The following is an 18,630-nucleotide window of genomic DNA, read 5'->3' as shown; positions in this document are numbered from 1 at the left end:
ACTTGTAGAGGGTGACATGAAGACCAAGGAGTGCATGAGTGAGATAATGAATTCTCTCCTTTCTGCAGCTTATAATCCAAATTTAAATCAAATTTGGTGATACAAAAACATACAGTATGTATAGATAACGCACCCGCTAACTGAGGACTAATGGGATCTGGACCGAGCCAGAAAGAAGACTCAGGTAAAAAATGAAAAATTTATAAATCATATCGGCTTAACTTTCACCTTTTATTTTTAAATGCAATACTGTTGGTCTGTAACTGTTTGGAGGATGAAAATATGCTTCATTTAATAACATTTACAGCCTAACCTCCATTTGCCCAACATATAACTGAACTATATTAAAAGTATGCCTTTACATGCTTCATCCGTGACTCTTTCAGATCTTCTACTTGAAACAGGAAGTAGTTACACATGTTCCACAGAGGACACAAAGTAAAAATGTCAATTCGATGGCAGAAAGATACTTGTATGTTTCCATAAGCAATTTTGCAAAGCTGTTAAAAAAGGCACCATACTCACTCTCTGAGTATTAATTGCAGTATTTTTTCATTCTAACATTGTTCCCCACGCACCCATTTAACCGTGTGATGCCTATGTAAGGTAAAAAAGCTGCCGTTAAAAGTCTCTCCTTCCAGGATTTGAATTACTATAATAAATCAAAATGCTTCATTCTAAAACGTATATGGAATATTTTGTTATATTGACATGTTTGCAATGGAAAAATAGTAATTTTGTTTATTGATGTGTGATGCTAATATACTAACACAGAGTAATGTGACACACTTAACAGGCTTAAAAAATTATCATAATCCTATTTGAAAGTTGCTGCTGCTCTTTATGGGATATGGACAGCACAGCAATATGTACTCATACACAATCTTAAAGCGTGAATCTCACTTGACCTGCTAGTAGTCTGGTCGAACACCTTTTTGGAGAGTGAGTTAAGCAATAAGGTTGCAGCCAGTTTCGACAAAAGAAGTACTTTATTTTCCAGATTATAAGGCTCACTGGATTAGAAACCGCACCTCCAAAAAAATAGTCTTTTGACATGTATTTTCTAATCTTAAGGTGTATGAAGTTGAGACTACAGTAAGAGCTACTGTGTTTCTTCATGTATAACCATGTACAACCGTATTTAACCGTTGATCTCCCTACACAATTGGGGCATAGAATGTAATGAAATGAAATGATCTGCATTTATATAGTGCTTTTCAAATCAATGACTTCCCAAAGCGCTTTACATTGTGCTTCACATTTCCCAATAGCGGCCATGATCTGTGCAGCCATGTAAGGCGCTAACCTGCTTATCGGGGGTATTGGGGGTTCAGTGTCTTACCTAAGGACACTTCGACATGTAACACGGACAAGCCGGGATTCGAACTGGGATCCCTTAATCCTAAAACGATCGCTCTACCTCCTGAGCTACTGCCGCATAGAACAATACAATGATTAATCAGTAAATGTATCGCTGATTTCAATTGTAAATCATTGTTTACAACAGGAAGTAAACCTAGATCACAGTGGGGAGGGCGCCGATACGTTCGCACTAGACCACCAATGATGCAGATGACATAGGAAAAGGCATCACACAATTTACGGTGCCAGAAACACTTATTTGCACAGTGTATTCTGATAGGGTAAACAGTCTCTTCACTTCTTCACCTGAGCATCAATAACCTCCCAGTTTAATACGTATACATACGTATATGTATTAAACTGGGAGCTGGAATAGTATTTTATCAAAAAACTTTGTGTTTTCTGTTTTTGTCTTTTGCAACGTTATTGATGCACAGGTGAAGAAGTGGAAAGACTATTTCACCCATCAGAATGCACTATGCAAAGCATTGTCTCTGGTACCATAAGTAAAAATGGAGTGATAATAAGACAAGCTCAAAAGCCTTTTCATATATGCATTGTTTCCTGACAACAATTTCTCACCTCCTGAATATATTTTCTCCCACTACCTCCAACTGCCCAAAAATAGACTTAACGCCATGTTTCTTTAACCTTTGGAAAATAAGGCTAATGTTATTTAAGACATATTGAAAACTAACCTGACTATTTTATGGATCTGTTAAAAAAAATAAAAAAGCAAATAGTAGAATAATTGATACTTATGATCAGTATTTGGTACTCTACTGAAAAAAGTAATTAGAAAATTACTAGTGACCTCAATGAAAAATTAATAGTGCCCCCTCCCCCCAGATTACTGCTACCCAAATAAGCACTTTACTCTAAAATTAACTACCGTATATAATTACAAATTACCGCACTCACATTGAAGCCAACCCTGTAAAACTGCTTTAAAATAGTCACATAAAAGGAAAAGAAGAACAGATGTACACCAACCAGTGGAAGCGACGAACCGTTCATATTTCTTGGCTCGTGCAATCTTAAGAGCTTACGAGCTAACACAGTCGAGACACTTCATGTCCGTTTTGTCTTTTGTTTTCATACCACTTGAATATTTCATCTCCCATTTCTGGGTAATGTCCAAGACATTGTCTTTGTTTATCCAGGCATTGTGTATTGCAAAAAAAAAAAATTACGAATAAAAAGACCAAAATTCAGCCCTCCTATCCGTCATAATGTGCAAATGTTTGCCTATTGATTTTGTGGTCCCTGTATATGTCATGAACCAGGACAGGATCAGGACCCAATCGCGTGATGTTCTCACACAAGCTTTTATTTTACTGGAAATGGGGAGTCATGCACGTTAGGCAGCCGGTCTGGCGTGGAAAGACGGGAAGCCAGAGACCGACGAGATCGATTCCAATTGCCCGAGTTGATACCGGACAGATGGGTTCGATACCGGACAGGACGGGACGGACAAGATAGATAACGAATCAGGATAACGAAAATAAACAGGAGAAACTAGACGGGAACAAAAACTGGAGAAAATAACACACAGGACAAAAACAGACGGAAACAAAACTGGAACCCGAAATTAAACAGGACAAAAATTAACGGGAACAATACCGGACTTGAAATACCAACAGGAAAACAGGACCGAGTCAGAATCACGTCTTGTGGGGCAGAAGTTCGCTTGACGGGCTGACAACCAAAGCAAGAGAGCGCTGAGCTTAATATAGACAAAAAGCCAATCTCTCAACTAGCCGCAGCTGGCGCCAAACGGGCGGGGCCAATTGGGCACCATAGCAACCATGACAGTATAATCCCCGCCACCTCCCCACGCGCTTTTATAGTTGTAATTGTGGCTTGGTTGTAAGTATAGAAGGTAGAGAGAATATCGAAATATCAGTAGTGATAAAGTGTGCTTTCTCGCTTGGGACGGCGCCACCCTAACTGTATTTAGTTGTATTTTGTACGTACTTATAAACATGCCCACCTTTTTGACTAACTGTGATCAGCATTGTGTTGCTGGCGCATTGTTGGTTGTATGCTACTTCGGGAGCGAAGAATGAACGATTAGAGAACAGAAAATAACATATTTTGTGGGGCGGCAGTAGCCCAGGAGGTAGAGCGCTCGTCTTGGGATCAAGGGATCCCAGTTCGAATCCCGGCTCGTCTGCGTTACATGTCGAAGTGTCCTTGGGTAAGACACTGAACCCCTAATACCCCCAATAAGCAGGTTAGCGCCTTACATGGCTGCAAGGCCGCTATTGGGAAATGTGGAGCACATTGTAAAGCGCTTTGAGAAGTCATTGACTTGAAAAGCGCTATATAAAATGCAGATCATTTCATTTAATTTCATTTCATTTCATCTGCTTTTTAAAAGTAGTGGACTAACGCACTATGTTGTAACAACACTTGAGTTACAAAACTGCATTAATAACGCGGTACTCGTTCCTGAGAAAAGTAATTGCCTTCCAGAAACATGTTCCTTTGTAACGCGTTCCACCCAACACGGCTTATAATAGTTACTGAATTTAAAATACACATTTTCCTGAAATATTTTTTCAGAAATACCCTTGTCCGCCTCAGACGTCCAAACGGAGTCCTCAGATTTCGACTCCGTGTCACATCCTCCTGCCATTCTCATCACTGCTCCATCAAAAGATGATATCTACGCCTCTTCAACTAACTTCACTATAGCCGATGCTGTCAAAGAACGAAGGCCCTCTTCAGCACCCACTGTGGTCGGCAAAAGATTTATAAAGCAAAAATGACCAAAGTCCTGACAGAGGTCACTGATAAGCTCATTATGGAATGCAACACACAAGAAGACCCTATTAGCTTGTATTCAATTAGAGGGCTGAGTAAATGTGACTGATCTTCATGACAGAGAGGTAACATGAGTAACATTCACATTTAAGGAAAACATGCAGCTCAACAGTGCTGCTCTGCGCATCCAAACCACAAGTGTAAATGTGAAGAGATGTCAAATATTGAATTTAATTTCCAAATCTTTTTCTGTACAGCTTCATGTCCATGTCCACTCATCAACAACAGCATAATCAGCATCAGTGTAATTTGAGCAAATTATTAAAAATATGTGTATCAAACTGGTAACCCTTGCTAACTGACAAAAATGAGCTATCATCTTCAAATAGTTTGGTTACACTGGTTCTAGGTTAGCCAATTTGCATGTACAAGTGTCACAATTATGTACAGTGTAAAATTGTTTAAAAATCATACATTGTTGAGTTGAGTTAAATTTAAGGCATTTATTACATTCAAAGTGTATCTTAACACAGGTCATCAAAGACAATGAGTTAAAGCCACACTTCTATGAAAGTGGGCCCCACTATCTATCTCTCTCTATCTTTCCCCAATTCTCTCTCTCTCTCTCCCTCTCTCTTTATATATATATATATATATATATATATATATATATATATATATATAGAACATATATACATATATATATATACATATATATATATATATATATATATATATATATATATATATATATATATATATATATATATCACGGCGGCGCAGTGGTTAGCGCGTGTGCGGCACAGTTCTGAGGTCATGAGATCGAACCTCCTGTGTGGAGTTTGCATGTTCTCCCCGTGCTTGCGTGGGCTTGCACTCCGGTTTCCTCCCACATTCCAAAAACATGCATGTCAGGTCTATTGGCCGGTCTAAATTGTAGGTGTGAATGAGCGAGCGAATTGTCTGACCCTGTGTGCTCTGCGACTGGCTGGCAATCAGTTCAGGCTGTCCTTTGCCCACTGCCCGAAGATGGCTGAGATGGGCTCCAGCACCCCTGCGGCCCTACTGAGGATAAGCGGTGCAGATAATGGATGGATGTATATATATATATATATATATATAGACACTATATATATATATATATATATATATATGTTCTTGTCTTTCCGTTTAATTGGTAAAATTATTCAATGTATTTAAGTCTTTTTAAATGGGTGTTTTTTTTAAAAAAATCCTCTTTGGAAGCAGTTAGTTTTTACTATGTTTACTCATTAAAAAGTATTGAGGAATTAAAAATAAACATGCACATGATACCTTAGTTGTGTACTGTTCTGTGTGTATTGGATCAAACACTAAGTTATGTATTGGTGTAACAACCTTCACATTTTCATGTATTATTGGACTTTAATAAATATTACAAAACATGACTGTCCTGTCTGCACAAAATAAAACAAGAATTTGTCATTTTGACACCACTGACAAGCTCATTGACACAGAAATTTAGACTAGACTAAGAATTTTGCACCAAAAGAAACTAGCTTTTGCAGGTAATCCATGGTGTTTTGCGACTTGTTCGATGTGTTCTGAGAATTGTCAAATTGTTCTAAAAAATAAAGTCTGATATGCGAAACTTACTGAAGCAATTGAGAAAAACTGTAAAGGTACTTTCACTATAGTCTATAGCATGAGTTCACATGTGGTGCTCCCTCAAGATAGTTGAGGTTCCCACAAACTTGTTCTGAAAATAGCTTACCAGTATCTGGTAATTTTGATTTTTTTTTATGGTTGACAGTCCGTTAATGACAGATTTTCAACCTGGTAATAAAATAGTAAAATCACAGTGATTACATTATAAGTAGTTGTTTTAGAAATTCAAACAAAAAGACTCAATTTCAACCAAAAATAATGTAAGTGTTGCTAATTTTATTAAGCATTTAACAGAATGAGAATTTATTCAAATACAAATGTACATATCATCTTTTTATTGATTTATTTTACAGGAAATACAACAAACTAATTTCCAATTTATGAGTTTTATAAAGCGATTGGGCAAAATATGTGCAGGTTTTTTTTTAGATAGCTACCTTTTTAACTTTATAGCTAGCTATTATCCTCCCCTTTAAGCGATTAAGCAAACTATCTAGCTAGTGTTAGAGAAAAAACTATTAAAAATGTAGCGTTTACCAAATTGTTCAATTTTGTTATCTGACGCCATTAACCAAACACAAACTTCATTCTCCTAATAATGCATGCTCGTTTCTTAATTTAGGGAAAAATATTGACAAGAGACAGATATTTTCACACAGGGGTACTTAACTAAGTGAATTCCATCAAATTTAGCCGAATTATTGTCAAATTAGTCTAATTAGTCTTTGTCGAGCCTCCCTGTCATTCTCCCATCTCTCCTTCCCTTTTCTTCCGTCTTTTCACAAGCCCGGCACGTCGGCCACCCCCTATGGGGCAGGTCAGGTGCCAGCTTCACCACCTCTTCGCCGAAAGGCACCGCCACGTCTAAAAAACTCACACCAACAAAGCTTATCAGAACAACTTCTCCAAACAATGTCTCCTTTCCCGCGTCACAGGTTCCTCCGGCGTCAGCACTTGTCCCCGTAATCGAAATTCCTCAGCCAAAACACTCCACACTTGGAACGGCGCGACCTGTCATCGAACTTCAGCCTCCTCTGTGAAAAATCTTCATTGCATTCGTAACTGTAATTTGTAGAAAATTGTATAGAATCCCTTATAGTCAAATAAATAAAATATAAAATCCTTCACTAGCTATTTGGTTTTTTTGGGGATGCTATCTAGCTAACATTTTAACTTTTTCGCTATTCTTCAAGCTAAATTTTGTTATGCTTTCTAGCTAGCTTTAAGTTTTTTTTTTAGCTTTCTACCCAGCTACTTGGTTAGCGTTTTACTCTTTGAGCTAGCTATCTAGCTCCCTTCTAGTTTTTTACTCGTTAACTTTTCTGGCAAACTATCTGCTTCCTTTTTAACTATTTAGGAAACCATCCAGCTAAGTTGCTATCTTAAAAATGCATATGAAACTGGGTTCCATTGTCGCCAATTGGTAACAAAAAGTAGCTTGCCGTTTGAAATAGGTTTGAAACTCCTGGTCGATAATAAAATAAGAAATACAGTAAGTGCGCTCCGCTTTATTGTTAGTGACGGCATCCACTAGGGACGCAACATCCGATTGTGTTAGAAGGAAAAGGCGTAGAAGAAGAAAACCAGGGAAAAATAACGATCAAGAAGATAGTTACTCGAAAGGATGATACAAGTAAACACACTTACCAAACGAACTAAAGTATTTTAAAATAAAGGTGATTTTTACTTGGAGGACGCCTGTTTATTTATGGACGTCCATGGAGAGGAAGAACCGGGGCCGATTAGGCTCAAATCAATAAAGAACACAGTTTTCACAGTGCCTCAAAATGATAGGGTGAGTACAAATACATCTTAATTCTTAAGAATTGAATGAATATTTAAGGTTATTTGTAATCTATAGTTTTTTGGTCATGGTGTAACCGGAGCATTAAAAAAAGAATTCAAAAGCAGTAAAGGTAATATAAAACTCACGTATCAAGCAACAGATAATTCTTATTAGATCATGAAAATGTGCGGAATTTAAAAAAACGTGCTTTAAAATAATAACATACCGAGTGGAAAAGGAATATACATAGAAGTACAATTAAAAAGTGGTCTTAACACAGCGCTTGCTGATTTAATTATTAATCCCATCCATCCATCCATTATCTATACTGCTTATCCTCAGTAGGGTCGCGGGGGTGCTTGAGCCCATTCCAGCTATCTTTGGGCAGTGAGCAGGGGATTCCCTGAACTGGTTGCCAGCCAATCACAGGGCACACAGAGACAGACAACCATTCACTCGCTCATTCACACCTAGGGACAATTTGAACCGGCCAATTAACCTGGAATTCATGTTTTTGGAATGTGGGAGGAAACTGGAGTGCTCGGAGGAAACCCAGGCAAGCACTGGGAGAACATGCAAACTCCACACAGGAGGTTCGATCTCATGACCTCAGAACTGTGCCGCACACGAGCTAACCACTGCCCCGCCGTGCTGCCCATTATTCATCCCATCTTTTTTTAAATCAAGTTCCGTCCTCGGGCACAGGGGTGGGCAATCTACAGCCTGGGGGCCACATCAAGCGTTTGAACGAAAATGGTAACAATATGCTAACATAATTATAACAAAGTTCTATTAATAAAAACTTGTTTTGGTGCCTCTATTATTATCAGTGTGCTTTCCTGTGCCCCCCCCCCCCCCCCCTAAAATGTTTTACTGTGCTCATGGTCAACATTCAACTAGTTGGATAATTTATCTGCACTTGCTATTTATTTGATCATTTATCAAGGTCGTTCTTAAATTCCATGCAATAAAAACACTTCTGAACTATCCCGATTGAATTTTAGGTTTTTCTATGCAAATGATCAAATTTAGTGCTTGATAATTGATATATTATATTACTTTGCTCCAATACTTTTATTTAAAGTATGAATACATGTATTTAAACATTTTAAGTGTTTCAAAACCAATTAGATGAAATGGTCCTTTGACTGACAAATGTACAATAAATATAAGACAATTTAGAACCTTTAGATCGAAAAAAAAAACTTGTACTGTAGACTGTCCCAGCTTAAAGATTTTAATATTGCACAATCTCAATAATGCTATGGCATGTGGTCCATGACTTTAAGTGTTTGTTTATTACATCGGTACTGAAATGACTGTTTGAACAAATCTGTATTCAACCCAAAAAATTATCTACATCATAAATCACTTCTTGTCTTTCCAGGGTATATTTTAGGATGGTTGAGGTCTGCCCCGGAAATGACAATAGAGTGGGGTTCTGCAGTCACATGCTTTTCTAACCTTTCCTTCTCTCTCCATTACACACTCTCAACCCAGTTTGGAAGGTGTAGAAGTGTTCGATGCTTTGAAAAGCTCAACCGCATAGGTGAAGGAACCTATGGCATTGTTTGTGAGTCATCTACATCCTGTTGAAGTGCAAATGCCGCTCAATTCTCTGTCAAATAATTCAAACTGTTTTACCCAACAGACCGTGCCCGTGACACCAAATCTGATGAAATTGTAGCACTGAAGAAGGTTCGGATGGATAAAGAAAAAGATGGTAAGTCTGCCTTGGTTTATACTGTATGTCAATATATTATTCATCATCAAACTAGTAATGTGTTTAAAAATACCAATATGCCAAGTGTAGACGTCAAGGGTCCTCAAATTATTTTAGCGCGCCGATTTTATATTCGGAAACGGCACCAGATCTTTTCCAGGGAACTACTTGCCAAGAACAGTAAAGTGCATTACAAATGACATGTATGATAATAATTCTGATTACTATTGTTACTGTAGTTATTATAAGTGTTTTCACACTTAGTAGGCGAATACTTATGCAAGGCCTCACATAAATATGGTTCGCATTCGTGTATGACATGCGCTTCCCTAATTTTTTGATGAAAAAATTGGTATAACATTTTGTTTTAATATTTCTCGGCTTAACCTTTACGGTAGGATGTAATGGGAATCCAACCCGGTTGCGGCGGTGAGTGCGCCAAATCCTAACGACCGGACCGCTAGTGAGGTACATAATGAATGAAAAGCCGTCAGATTTCATCTCATCACACTATTTTTACCCATGGTACCAGAGACGAATGGCATCGTGAGTCAAAATAATGTGATGATGAGATAAAATCGAATGCCTTTCCGAATTCATCTGCATCACTAGTGGTTAGAATTCGGTGGACTGCTGCTACCTGGTTTAGATTCTTGTTGCAAACAATGTTTTGCAATTTTGATCAGTCATGTTTTTCAACTGATTAATCATTGCCCAACTACAGCAAAATCTTGTGCGTAACACGCACCCAAACTTTGAGTTCATTCTGGGTCAAAATATAAATGATACACGTTATACATCATTAAATGAGGTACACCCCATTTGCACATTCTGAAACGCGTTTGCAGTTTGGGTCAGTAGAGATGGGTTTATTGCATTTTTTTTTTTTTTGCATGCCTTTAATTGAAATAATTAATTGAGTAACAAATCCTTATTTAAAAACTGACTCGGCTCCTCATAAGAGAAATAAATAGCTGTGTGGCCCCCACAGGAAGATAATTGGGGAGCCCTGATTTACATATTTTTGTGATAAAATGGTATTTACCTTTACGTGTTGGTGCTTGTGCCTGCGCATCAGGGATTCCCATCAGTAGCCTCAGAGAGATCACCCTTTTGCTGGGACTTCGACATCCCAACATAGTGGAGCTTAAGGAAGTTGCTGTGGGAAGCCACCTTGAAAGGTCAGTGTTGTAAAAACAGATAAGTTGAGTGTGTGACTCAACTAAATGAGTCCCGTATTTTCTAGATAATAAGACACACTCAAAAAACACAAAATAATAGCTGTACAATATAATAATATAATAGAAAAGTATGTGCCCAAAGGCAGGGTAACCTAAGGCCGAAGCTTTTAAGCGGCTACCCCATTGATCTTAAATTCACAGATTATCATCAGGAGTTTGTTACATAGTAATGTATTTTTTTAGTTATTAGTAAAAAAAATACTGAGTACCGTTTTCCAATGTTGCTGTATTTGGTAATTATTAGTTTAATATACATTATCATCAAATCATGTTTTTCTAATGTCTCTTATTTTACAATTGTATGTTTAGTCTCTTTCTAGTGATGAGCTACTGTGAGCAGGACTTGGCAAGTCTTCTAGAGAACATTCATACACCATTTTCTGAAGCTCAGGTAAGTCATCTGCTCAAAATGGAAAAGGAACAAATCTTTGTGACTGAAATGTCTTCTCGACCTTGGAATACCAAAGAAAAGTGAAACAACAACGCCTATCACGCTCCAACGCTCAATAACTATTAGATGGAATATGTTGTGGTGTCTGTATGGATCCTGCAAGTAAGCGGAACCATGAACGGATCAAATGTTTACTATACATGATGAAATGACACTCAAAGTGCTGTAAAAAAACATTCACCAAAAGAAATAATTAAAAACTCCCCATTTTCTCACCTATACTATATCCCCAGTGAGTATCACAAAGATTGTGAAGGAAAACATGACAGGCACCTTTTGATACGCTAAGTACCAGACTTGAAATGGGGGTGAAATTTGACCAGGATTACTATGGTTTAAAAGTAACTTGTTTTTAAACTAACTTATTTGATACACAACAACAATGTGGTTAATCCTGCAGAAACTCTGTTTATCTAATGTTCGCCAAAATTGTCCTGCCAGAACAAAGGTTTGTGTTGATACATTGTCATTTGAGTTGTAATTTATTTCTTGATCGTTTTCAGGTGAAATGTATCATACTGCAGTTGTTGAAAGGGTTGCTCTATCTCCATCACAATTTCATCATTCACAGGTAGGGATGCATGATCAGTTTTGTGATAACCAACTAGAGCTGCATGCAGCAAGATTGTGTAGTGTATATTTTTTTAGCCAGAAGGTAGTCTTACCATTACGAAAAATACAAGCATGGAGACACTTCAGGCAGCACGTACGTAGGAGCAATGTATATGACGAGCAATCAGAACTGGACAAAGGTTTTCGCGTTCTTCACAATCCATTTTGCTGCTGACACCACAAAAGTCAGGTTTCAGCATGGTACGTAAGAAATAATAACATTGTTTTACACATTCAGTAGCTAACTGCCAGATTTTAAATTAAAAAACTACAATAGGCCATTTTGGACAAAGTAAATGGTCTGCATTTATATAGCGCTTTACAAATCAATGAAGACCTCCTAAAGCGCTTCACAATGTGTTTCACACTTACCCATTCACACACACTCACATACCAAAGCAGCGTCGGCCATGCAAGGCTTCTACCTGCTTATCTGGGACATTAGGGATTCACGGAGGAGCCGGGAATCAAACCAGGGACCTCTTGATCCCAAGACAAGCAACTGCCGCCCCAGCAGAAGTCCATATGTGGCAACCTTTTGACTATCAAAAGCGGTAGATGTCACTGTGCACTCTATTTTTACTCACAAAACACAATTAGTCTACAGAATTGAAAAAAAAACAAGTACATTGGCTTGTTTAAAACCGGAAGTAACAAACCTTTACCAGAACTGGAATGTATATTCATGCACAAAGACTTGCTTCTAAATAAATCATAAATAATAACTAATACGACTAATACTAGTCTTGATTCAAGATTTCTTTCTATGTTTTTTAAATTTGAAAAGCAGTTGATCTTTTTTTTTAAGAGGGGAGAAAAGCGGTAGTCTAACTCATAAAGTGGTTGTGTTGGTAGGTAGAAAAGAGTGTCACAGATCATTATAATTGTCTAATATTTTAAACATTATTGTGTCACTTTGTTGCAGGGATCTGAAGGTGTCTAATCTGCTAATGACGGACAAAGGCTGTGTTAAGATTGGTGAGTCAATATTTTTCATTCCCTTACAGTCGCCTGAATAATCCTGCACACTAGGTGTCTTAACAGTTCATTGAAGTAACAATCTGATGTGTATCTCCATTTTCTGGGTTCTGAAAAATGGGAAAACGTGACAAAATATTGCAAAATATTGATTCTTCATTTCTTGATATTTATAGTTGAGCAAGAAACATACTGCATTGTAATTTAAACTTTTAGAATGACCTTAAAATATACACATTTTTATGTTTTTTTTCTTCTTCGTTTTGATTTCCCTTGCCTTATCTTGTTATGCCACATCAAAGGCTTATCATTTCTAATCATCCCATTTTACTTGCAAATTGGCGAAAATGATTAATGTATTTAAAAATGTTTTGTTAACCAAATGTCATGTCCAGAATTCAGTAGTTATGTACACGTTCTGTCCCTGCACGATGTAACCCGAATATCTGTGTAATTCAGCTTTATTCCCCTCATTTTCGCAGCTGATTTCGGATTGGCTCGCGTGTATGGTGTTCCTGAGCAACCCATGACACCTAGGGTGGTTACGCTGTGGTGAGTATATGAGAAGTTTACTTTTTTGTTGTTGTTGTGCACTTGTGTGATTCGGCGACAGAATCATTGACTCTAGCCACTCCCACTAAGGGCGGAATTGTGGCTGGCTAGTTATAAAGTCCGCTTCACTGTTTCAGCTACAGGCCTCCCCATGCGGAGTTTGCATGTACTCCCCATGCCTGCGTGGGTTTTCTTCAGGCACTCTGGTTTCCTACCACATTCCGAAAACATACATAGCAGGTTGATTGGTCACTCTAAATTGACCCTTGGTGTGAAAGCTTTAAAGTCTGAATGCCTTGTGATTGACTGACGTCTGGAATGGGCAATTGCACCCACCGACCCTAACAAGGATTAATGATTCGTAATATGAATGAATGAATTAATATTATTTCTAAGTAACTGCCTTGAATAAAATGTCACTTTCCTGCACTTAATATAGTTGTCCCTTTCCAGGTACAGAGCTCCAGAACTCCTTCTTGGAAGCAAAACACAAACAACAGCTTTAGATATGTGGTGAGATTTCCTCAACAATACTATACTAAATCAAGTCTTTTCTTTCTTTTTATAATACTAGTGAAGTAATTTTTATGTGTCGTTGCATTGTAGGGCTGTAGGTTGTATCCTGGCTGAGCTGCTGGCACACAAACCTCTGCTGCCTGGATCATCAGAAATCCAGCAACTTGATCTGATAGTCCAATTATTGGGGACGCCAAATGAAAACATTTGGCCGGTGAGAGCATTAATTTGTTTTGATGTTCAGTTGCCATAGGCTACTGTCTACACTGATTGGCAAGTTACATGGCAATTGGTAAGAGTACAGTTATATAATTTTTTTCGCTCCAACATTTTAGCTTGGAATGTGCTACTCGGACTATCTTAAAGCATCGCTGGGGCAACCATATTGTTGAGAATAGTGCCAGATTGCAACACAAGCTTTGAAGTCGTCTTTTTGTGTTGTGATTGGTGGTTGCTGCAGTAATGGACAAAATATCATTCGCTTGTTGGAGTTCCTCGAGGATTTTAAGTGGTACAGAAAGAGATGTGTAACATTTTTGATGGATAACTTCCACTGCTGTTCAATGTGAATGTATAAACTGTGGACTTTATTTGTGGGTGAAAAAGTCTAAATATCATGAGTGTGTTGTAAATATTGATAAGAACACTGTCAAAATTCCCCCTTTTCTCCTGTTATGTATTATATGAATAATGTTAAGAAAAACATGGACTCATTTCTCTGGAAGGGCGTCTAAAATGTTTCCAGACGTCATGGCGCTGTTTTGCATTTAGAGCGCATGTGTTGTGGAAGAGCAGCTCGTCGTTTTCCTTGTCGCTGTCACGGGAAAAAAGCCGCACCGTATTTAAAGCCACAGCGTTTAAATTGTAGCAAAAGGTAGTGGCTTGTAATCTGGAATTCATAATGTGAGTGTGGGTGTATACATAAGAATGCACACAATTTTAAATGTGTATTAATTGAAAAATGCATTTTTCTCTCACACAGGGTTTTTCTAAACTGCCTCTCATTGGACAATATAGTCTGAGGAAGCAGCCTTATAACAACCTGAAAAATAAATTCACTTGGTTGTCTGAAGCTGGACACAGGCTGCTCAATCTGCTCTTCATGTATAACCCACAGCGAAGGTACACAAGCACACATAAGGGTAGAGGTCTTTGTCACTACGAATGGCTTCCTCAGAAGCTTGTGCTGCAACAGATAATGACCGATCCATGATGTGCTCAGATCAATGTCAAAGGTTCGGAATATTGACCCTTTGCACGTGATGTTATGTTGCCTTCTCTGGCAGAATGAGAGCCATGACGGACGGAAAGAAGCTCTTGCGCGCACGGCAGTTAAATAGACAGTTGAGTTGAAACAAATATCAATGACGATGACAGAAGAATATAACGATCACTTTTTAACATGGTCATTTATTCCTGTCCGGTGGGCAAGATTCTAAGCCAGATTTGGAATTGTATCCCTTTTGATGAAGACATAAGACATCAATGTTTATTTGCAGTCAAACAGAGAGACTGGTGTTGTTCCGAGGCACAACACTGGAAGCCCACAAGTATTCTAGGATTCGCAGCGAATATTTTTTAAGAGGTACGCTTGATGTATTTACGAGCAATTTTATTTTAAGTAGGTATGGGTTGCGTCAAAGAAACTCAATACACTAAGTTAGTTAGTGCTAAATAGCTAACGTTAGTGGCTTACTGATGCAATTTCTTAATTATGATTAATCAGGGATTCAAAACTGTAATCTCCCGAATGTCACATGTATTAAAAACTTTCAACAAACGTTCAGAAGAGAAAACATCATTTTGCAAAAGTAAATATTTTCAACATGCTCAAAAGTGATTTCTATACAATTTACAAATGGCCTGTGCTTTTTTGTTATATACATTCCCCCAAAATTTAGATACAAAGTTGTTTCAGTAATGCTTGCGGGAGGTGGACATGCAGGGGTGCATTATAACGGAGCGCAGCAACGCGTACCTGCTATGAAAAACTAGTAAGCATACAGACTTTTATAAACTTTTAGATCAGCACCGATGTATGGGGATACTCCATTCGTAATATAGTGGTAAAGAAAGTCCGGACTGAAGTCAGGCAGACTGGATGATTTGGTTAGATGTGTGAATATGTTAGTAGAAAAACTTTAGGTTTGTAGCTAGCATTGGTAATGCTATCCTCTGTTTCTTTAAATAGTGCTCTGGCGCTTTTCGACAAGGTGAGCCACCTTATCCGACAGCTGCACCATATTTGTTTTACAATTCATTGTCAATGGTGTTCGCTAGTATAGCTTTTTTTGTATTTGTTGTTGTCCACTGTTTACTGGCCTCACCCTCTGTTGACTACGGTTTACTGCCGTCCGTCATGGTGTCGTCACGTGGTTAGGTCACATGTGTGCAAAGGGTCGATACGTGAACCGCCAATTGCTTTAAAAAATAAAAATACAGCGTCTGGGCCTCATGTGAACCTCCCTCGTAATTTCTAGTGTGGGTGCATACCTTTCAAATATGGAAATGAGTTGAATAAAACCCTAACCATGGCCTGGCACTGTCTCACAAGAAAGCCAGATGACAGTAGCACAATGGTCACACATCTGAAGCCACATTACTTCGGCGTCTCAGTGAAGTTAAGTTGCTTATAAACTTTGTATGGTTAAAAGAGAGAAAAGCTGTGGCCGAGTTCATCTGAGGCTCATCTGTTTCATTCACAGCACAATAACAGTTACCGATTATTTAATCACCGAAGATTGGGAGATAGTACCTTTAAGTTGTTTCTCATGAAGTGTGTTTAAAAGAAGACATTATGCCTCATGTTAATTTGTACAACCCAGTTTCAGATCTAATTCCCAGGGCTACTTCTACAGTGCTTGTGGTAGCGAATATAAAAATGCCGTACTCATGCGATGGGATTCATGGTCAGAAGGCTCACATTTGCAATGCTCACTTAATACTTGGTACAGGAATGGTTTTTTTGCGGGGTTTACGTTTCAAAAAGGACCCACGGTGGTCAAAATCCGCAGAATAGAAACCTTTATTCATTAATTAAATATTGCATTATACATTAAAACCAAAGAACAAACTCTATTTACAGGTTCAAGCACAAATGAAAGTAATGTACTTTATAAAGGTTTTTTTTTTTTTTACAAATAACATCTGCGCTTTCAAATTATGATTTTAAAAACAATCTGGCTACTATATTGCATTATTCATTCAGGGATTCTATCACTTACTTACTTAAGATTTTGTCGCCATAATGGGGATGTTATTGGAAGACAAAAATGTAGCATTAAAATGTTAACATTACAGGAACCATTGCCAACAACATGTAAAAGTACTGTACTTTATAGACATCATATTGATCCTACCCGCTACCCTAGTGAGGATAAGCGGATCAGAATATGGATGGATGGATGGATCTCTCTTCTTGCTATATGGCACTACTTTACTTCAGATAATATTTTGTCGCCATCATGTGGACATTGTTAAAAAACAAAAACATCCTTTTGCAGGTTGAGAAGTCCAACTTTGTTGGCGATGGAAAACATCTTCCTCTGCCTTACGTGCTTTTGTCGGTCCAGAGCATTTCCGTGACATAATGGCTTTCAGAGAAACTCAAAATTAAAAATGATTCGCGCGTACGTAATAAAGGTTTGTCAAGCTGTTTTACGCATGTGTACAACTTAGACCTCAATGTTATTGCCCTCAGGCAGACACCGCAGAAAAGGGTGTTCAGAATGCAGAACATAATCTCATCTCATCTCATCTCATTAGCCATACCGCTTATCCTCAGTAGGGTCGCGGGGGGCTGGAGCCCATCCCAGCAATCATCGGGCAGTAGGCAGGGGACACCCTGAACTGGTTGCCAGCCAATCGCAGGGCACACAGGGACAGACAACTCATTCGCTCATTCATACCTAGGGACAATTTGGACCGGCCAATTCACCTGAAATGCATGTCTTTGGAATGTGGGGGGAAACCGGAGTGCCCGGAGGAAACCCACGCAAGCACGGGGAGAACATACAAACTCCGCACAGAAAGTCTGGAGCTGGATTTGAACCCACGACAGGTTCCCATGACATGAACTGTGCCGCACAAGCGCTAACCACTGCGCCGCCGTGCTGCCCTGCAGAACATAATGTACAGTGAAAATTTACTAAGTAGCAAAACTGCGAAAAGTAAAGCCGCGATACAGCGATTTTACTAATTACTTGAGCCCCCCCACCCTTACTTCCTTCCTCCTTGTTCCTGTATAGCAATTTAGATTCCACCTTGTTAATTTGGGAAGTCAGGTGACCACTTGCAGTTCGTAGAGGTCCCGAATGAAATCACTCACCATTGTGGAAGTAGTTAATGCCGACATACTGTTTTGTTTATTTCAGAGCTACTGCCAAAGATTGTCTGGAGAGTTCCTATTTTAAAGAAAAACCGCTACGTGAGTTAACTGTCATATGTAAACATAGCTTTGGACTATTTATTTTTTCATGTTGACGTTGTTTCCTTTCTCATGTGGAATTTCTAGCTTGCGAGCCCGACCTAATGCCGACCTTCCCTCACCATCGTAACAAACGTACAGCTTATCAACCAGACAGCCATTCAAAGCGCAAGAAAGTCTGACCAAGATCAAGACCGGAAACGGGTGGTATGCCATTAGGATGCCCACAGTCAGGTTAACCTGACTGATGTTTGCATTATGCAAACGATTTGTTACTTCCTTGAAGGGCCTATTCTACACTGTACCTTGTAAATGATGTAATATACTATTTTGTTCATTCAAATAAAGTCCAATGAGTCACACAACCGTCTGAATTCTTATGGCAGTCATATTCAAAACATCAGCAGATTTGTGCCCCAAAATGGAAAAGGCAATCCAAGAATATTTGAGTATACTCAAAGTTTGGATATTTCAGAAATATTTGAAGTGATCCATGGCAATTTGAAAAAAGATGTGCATTTTTCCAAATAGTCGACTTGGGTCTTACTACAGAACACCGTATTTCTC

General features: G+C 38.5%; 1 protein-coding gene across 3 annotated transcripts; it reads left to right on the top strand.

Moving 5' to 3' along the window:
• The first annotated feature begins 1 nt into the window (after nucleotide 1).
• On the top strand, nucleotides 2-18,428 carry cdk10 (cyclin dependent kinase 10). Of its 3 annotated transcripts, XM_088339820.1 has the most exons (14): nucleotides 2-184; nucleotides 3,931-4,256; nucleotides 9,065-9,137; nucleotides 9,216-9,287; nucleotides 10,366-10,468; nucleotides 10,838-10,919; nucleotides 11,483-11,550; nucleotides 12,517-12,569; nucleotides 13,052-13,121; nucleotides 13,575-13,634; nucleotides 13,728-13,851; nucleotides 14,620-14,759; nucleotides 18,011-18,063; nucleotides 18,151-18,428. In XM_088339820.1, exons 4-14 carry the CDS (start codon nucleotides 9,269-9,271, stop codon nucleotides 18,243-18,245), a joined length of 867 nt encoding a protein of 288 aa, XP_088195946.1. In that variant the 5' UTR covers nucleotides 2-184; nucleotides 3,931-4,256; nucleotides 9,065-9,137; nucleotides 9,216-9,268; the 3' UTR covers nucleotides 18,246-18,428. The 3 variants fall into 3 exon arrangements, with proteins under 3 accessions (XP_088195946.1, XP_088195943.1, XP_088195944.1); XM_088339817.1 differs by lacking the exons at nucleotides 2-184; nucleotides 3,931-4,256 and adding an exon at nucleotides 7,324-7,573; XM_088339818.1 differs by lacking the exons at nucleotides 2-184; nucleotides 3,931-4,256 and adding an exon at nucleotides 7,412-7,573 and having other exon boundaries at nucleotides 8,952-9,137.
• Nucleotides 18,429-18,630: the final 202 nt, after the last annotated feature.

This window comes from Urocampus carinirostris, chromosome 7 (assembly GCF_059441175.1).
Source record: "Urocampus carinirostris isolate Australia breed hairy pipefish chromosome 7, RoL_Ucar_1.0, whole genome shotgun sequence".
In the NCBI taxonomy this organism is placed as follows: domain Eukaryota; kingdom Metazoa; phylum Chordata; class Actinopteri; order Syngnathiformes; family Syngnathidae; genus Urocampus; species Urocampus carinirostris.
Note: the sequence above shows the minus strand (reverse complement) of the source record. Positions and strands in the feature narration are given on the sequence as shown.

Coding starts and splice junctions, on each gene's coding strand:
- cdk10 (XM_088339817.1), top strand. CDS start 7,487: ATGGACGTCCATGGAGAGGAAGAACCGGGGCCGATTAGGCTCAAATCA. Junction 13,635..13,727: donor ACAACAGCTTTAGATATGTG/GTGAGATTTCCT, acceptor GTTGCATTGTAG/GGCTGTAGGTTGTATCCTGG. Junction 18,064..18,150: donor TTTTAAAGAAAAACCGCTAC/GTGAGTTAACTG, acceptor TGGAATTTCTAG/CTTGCGAGCCCGACCTAATG.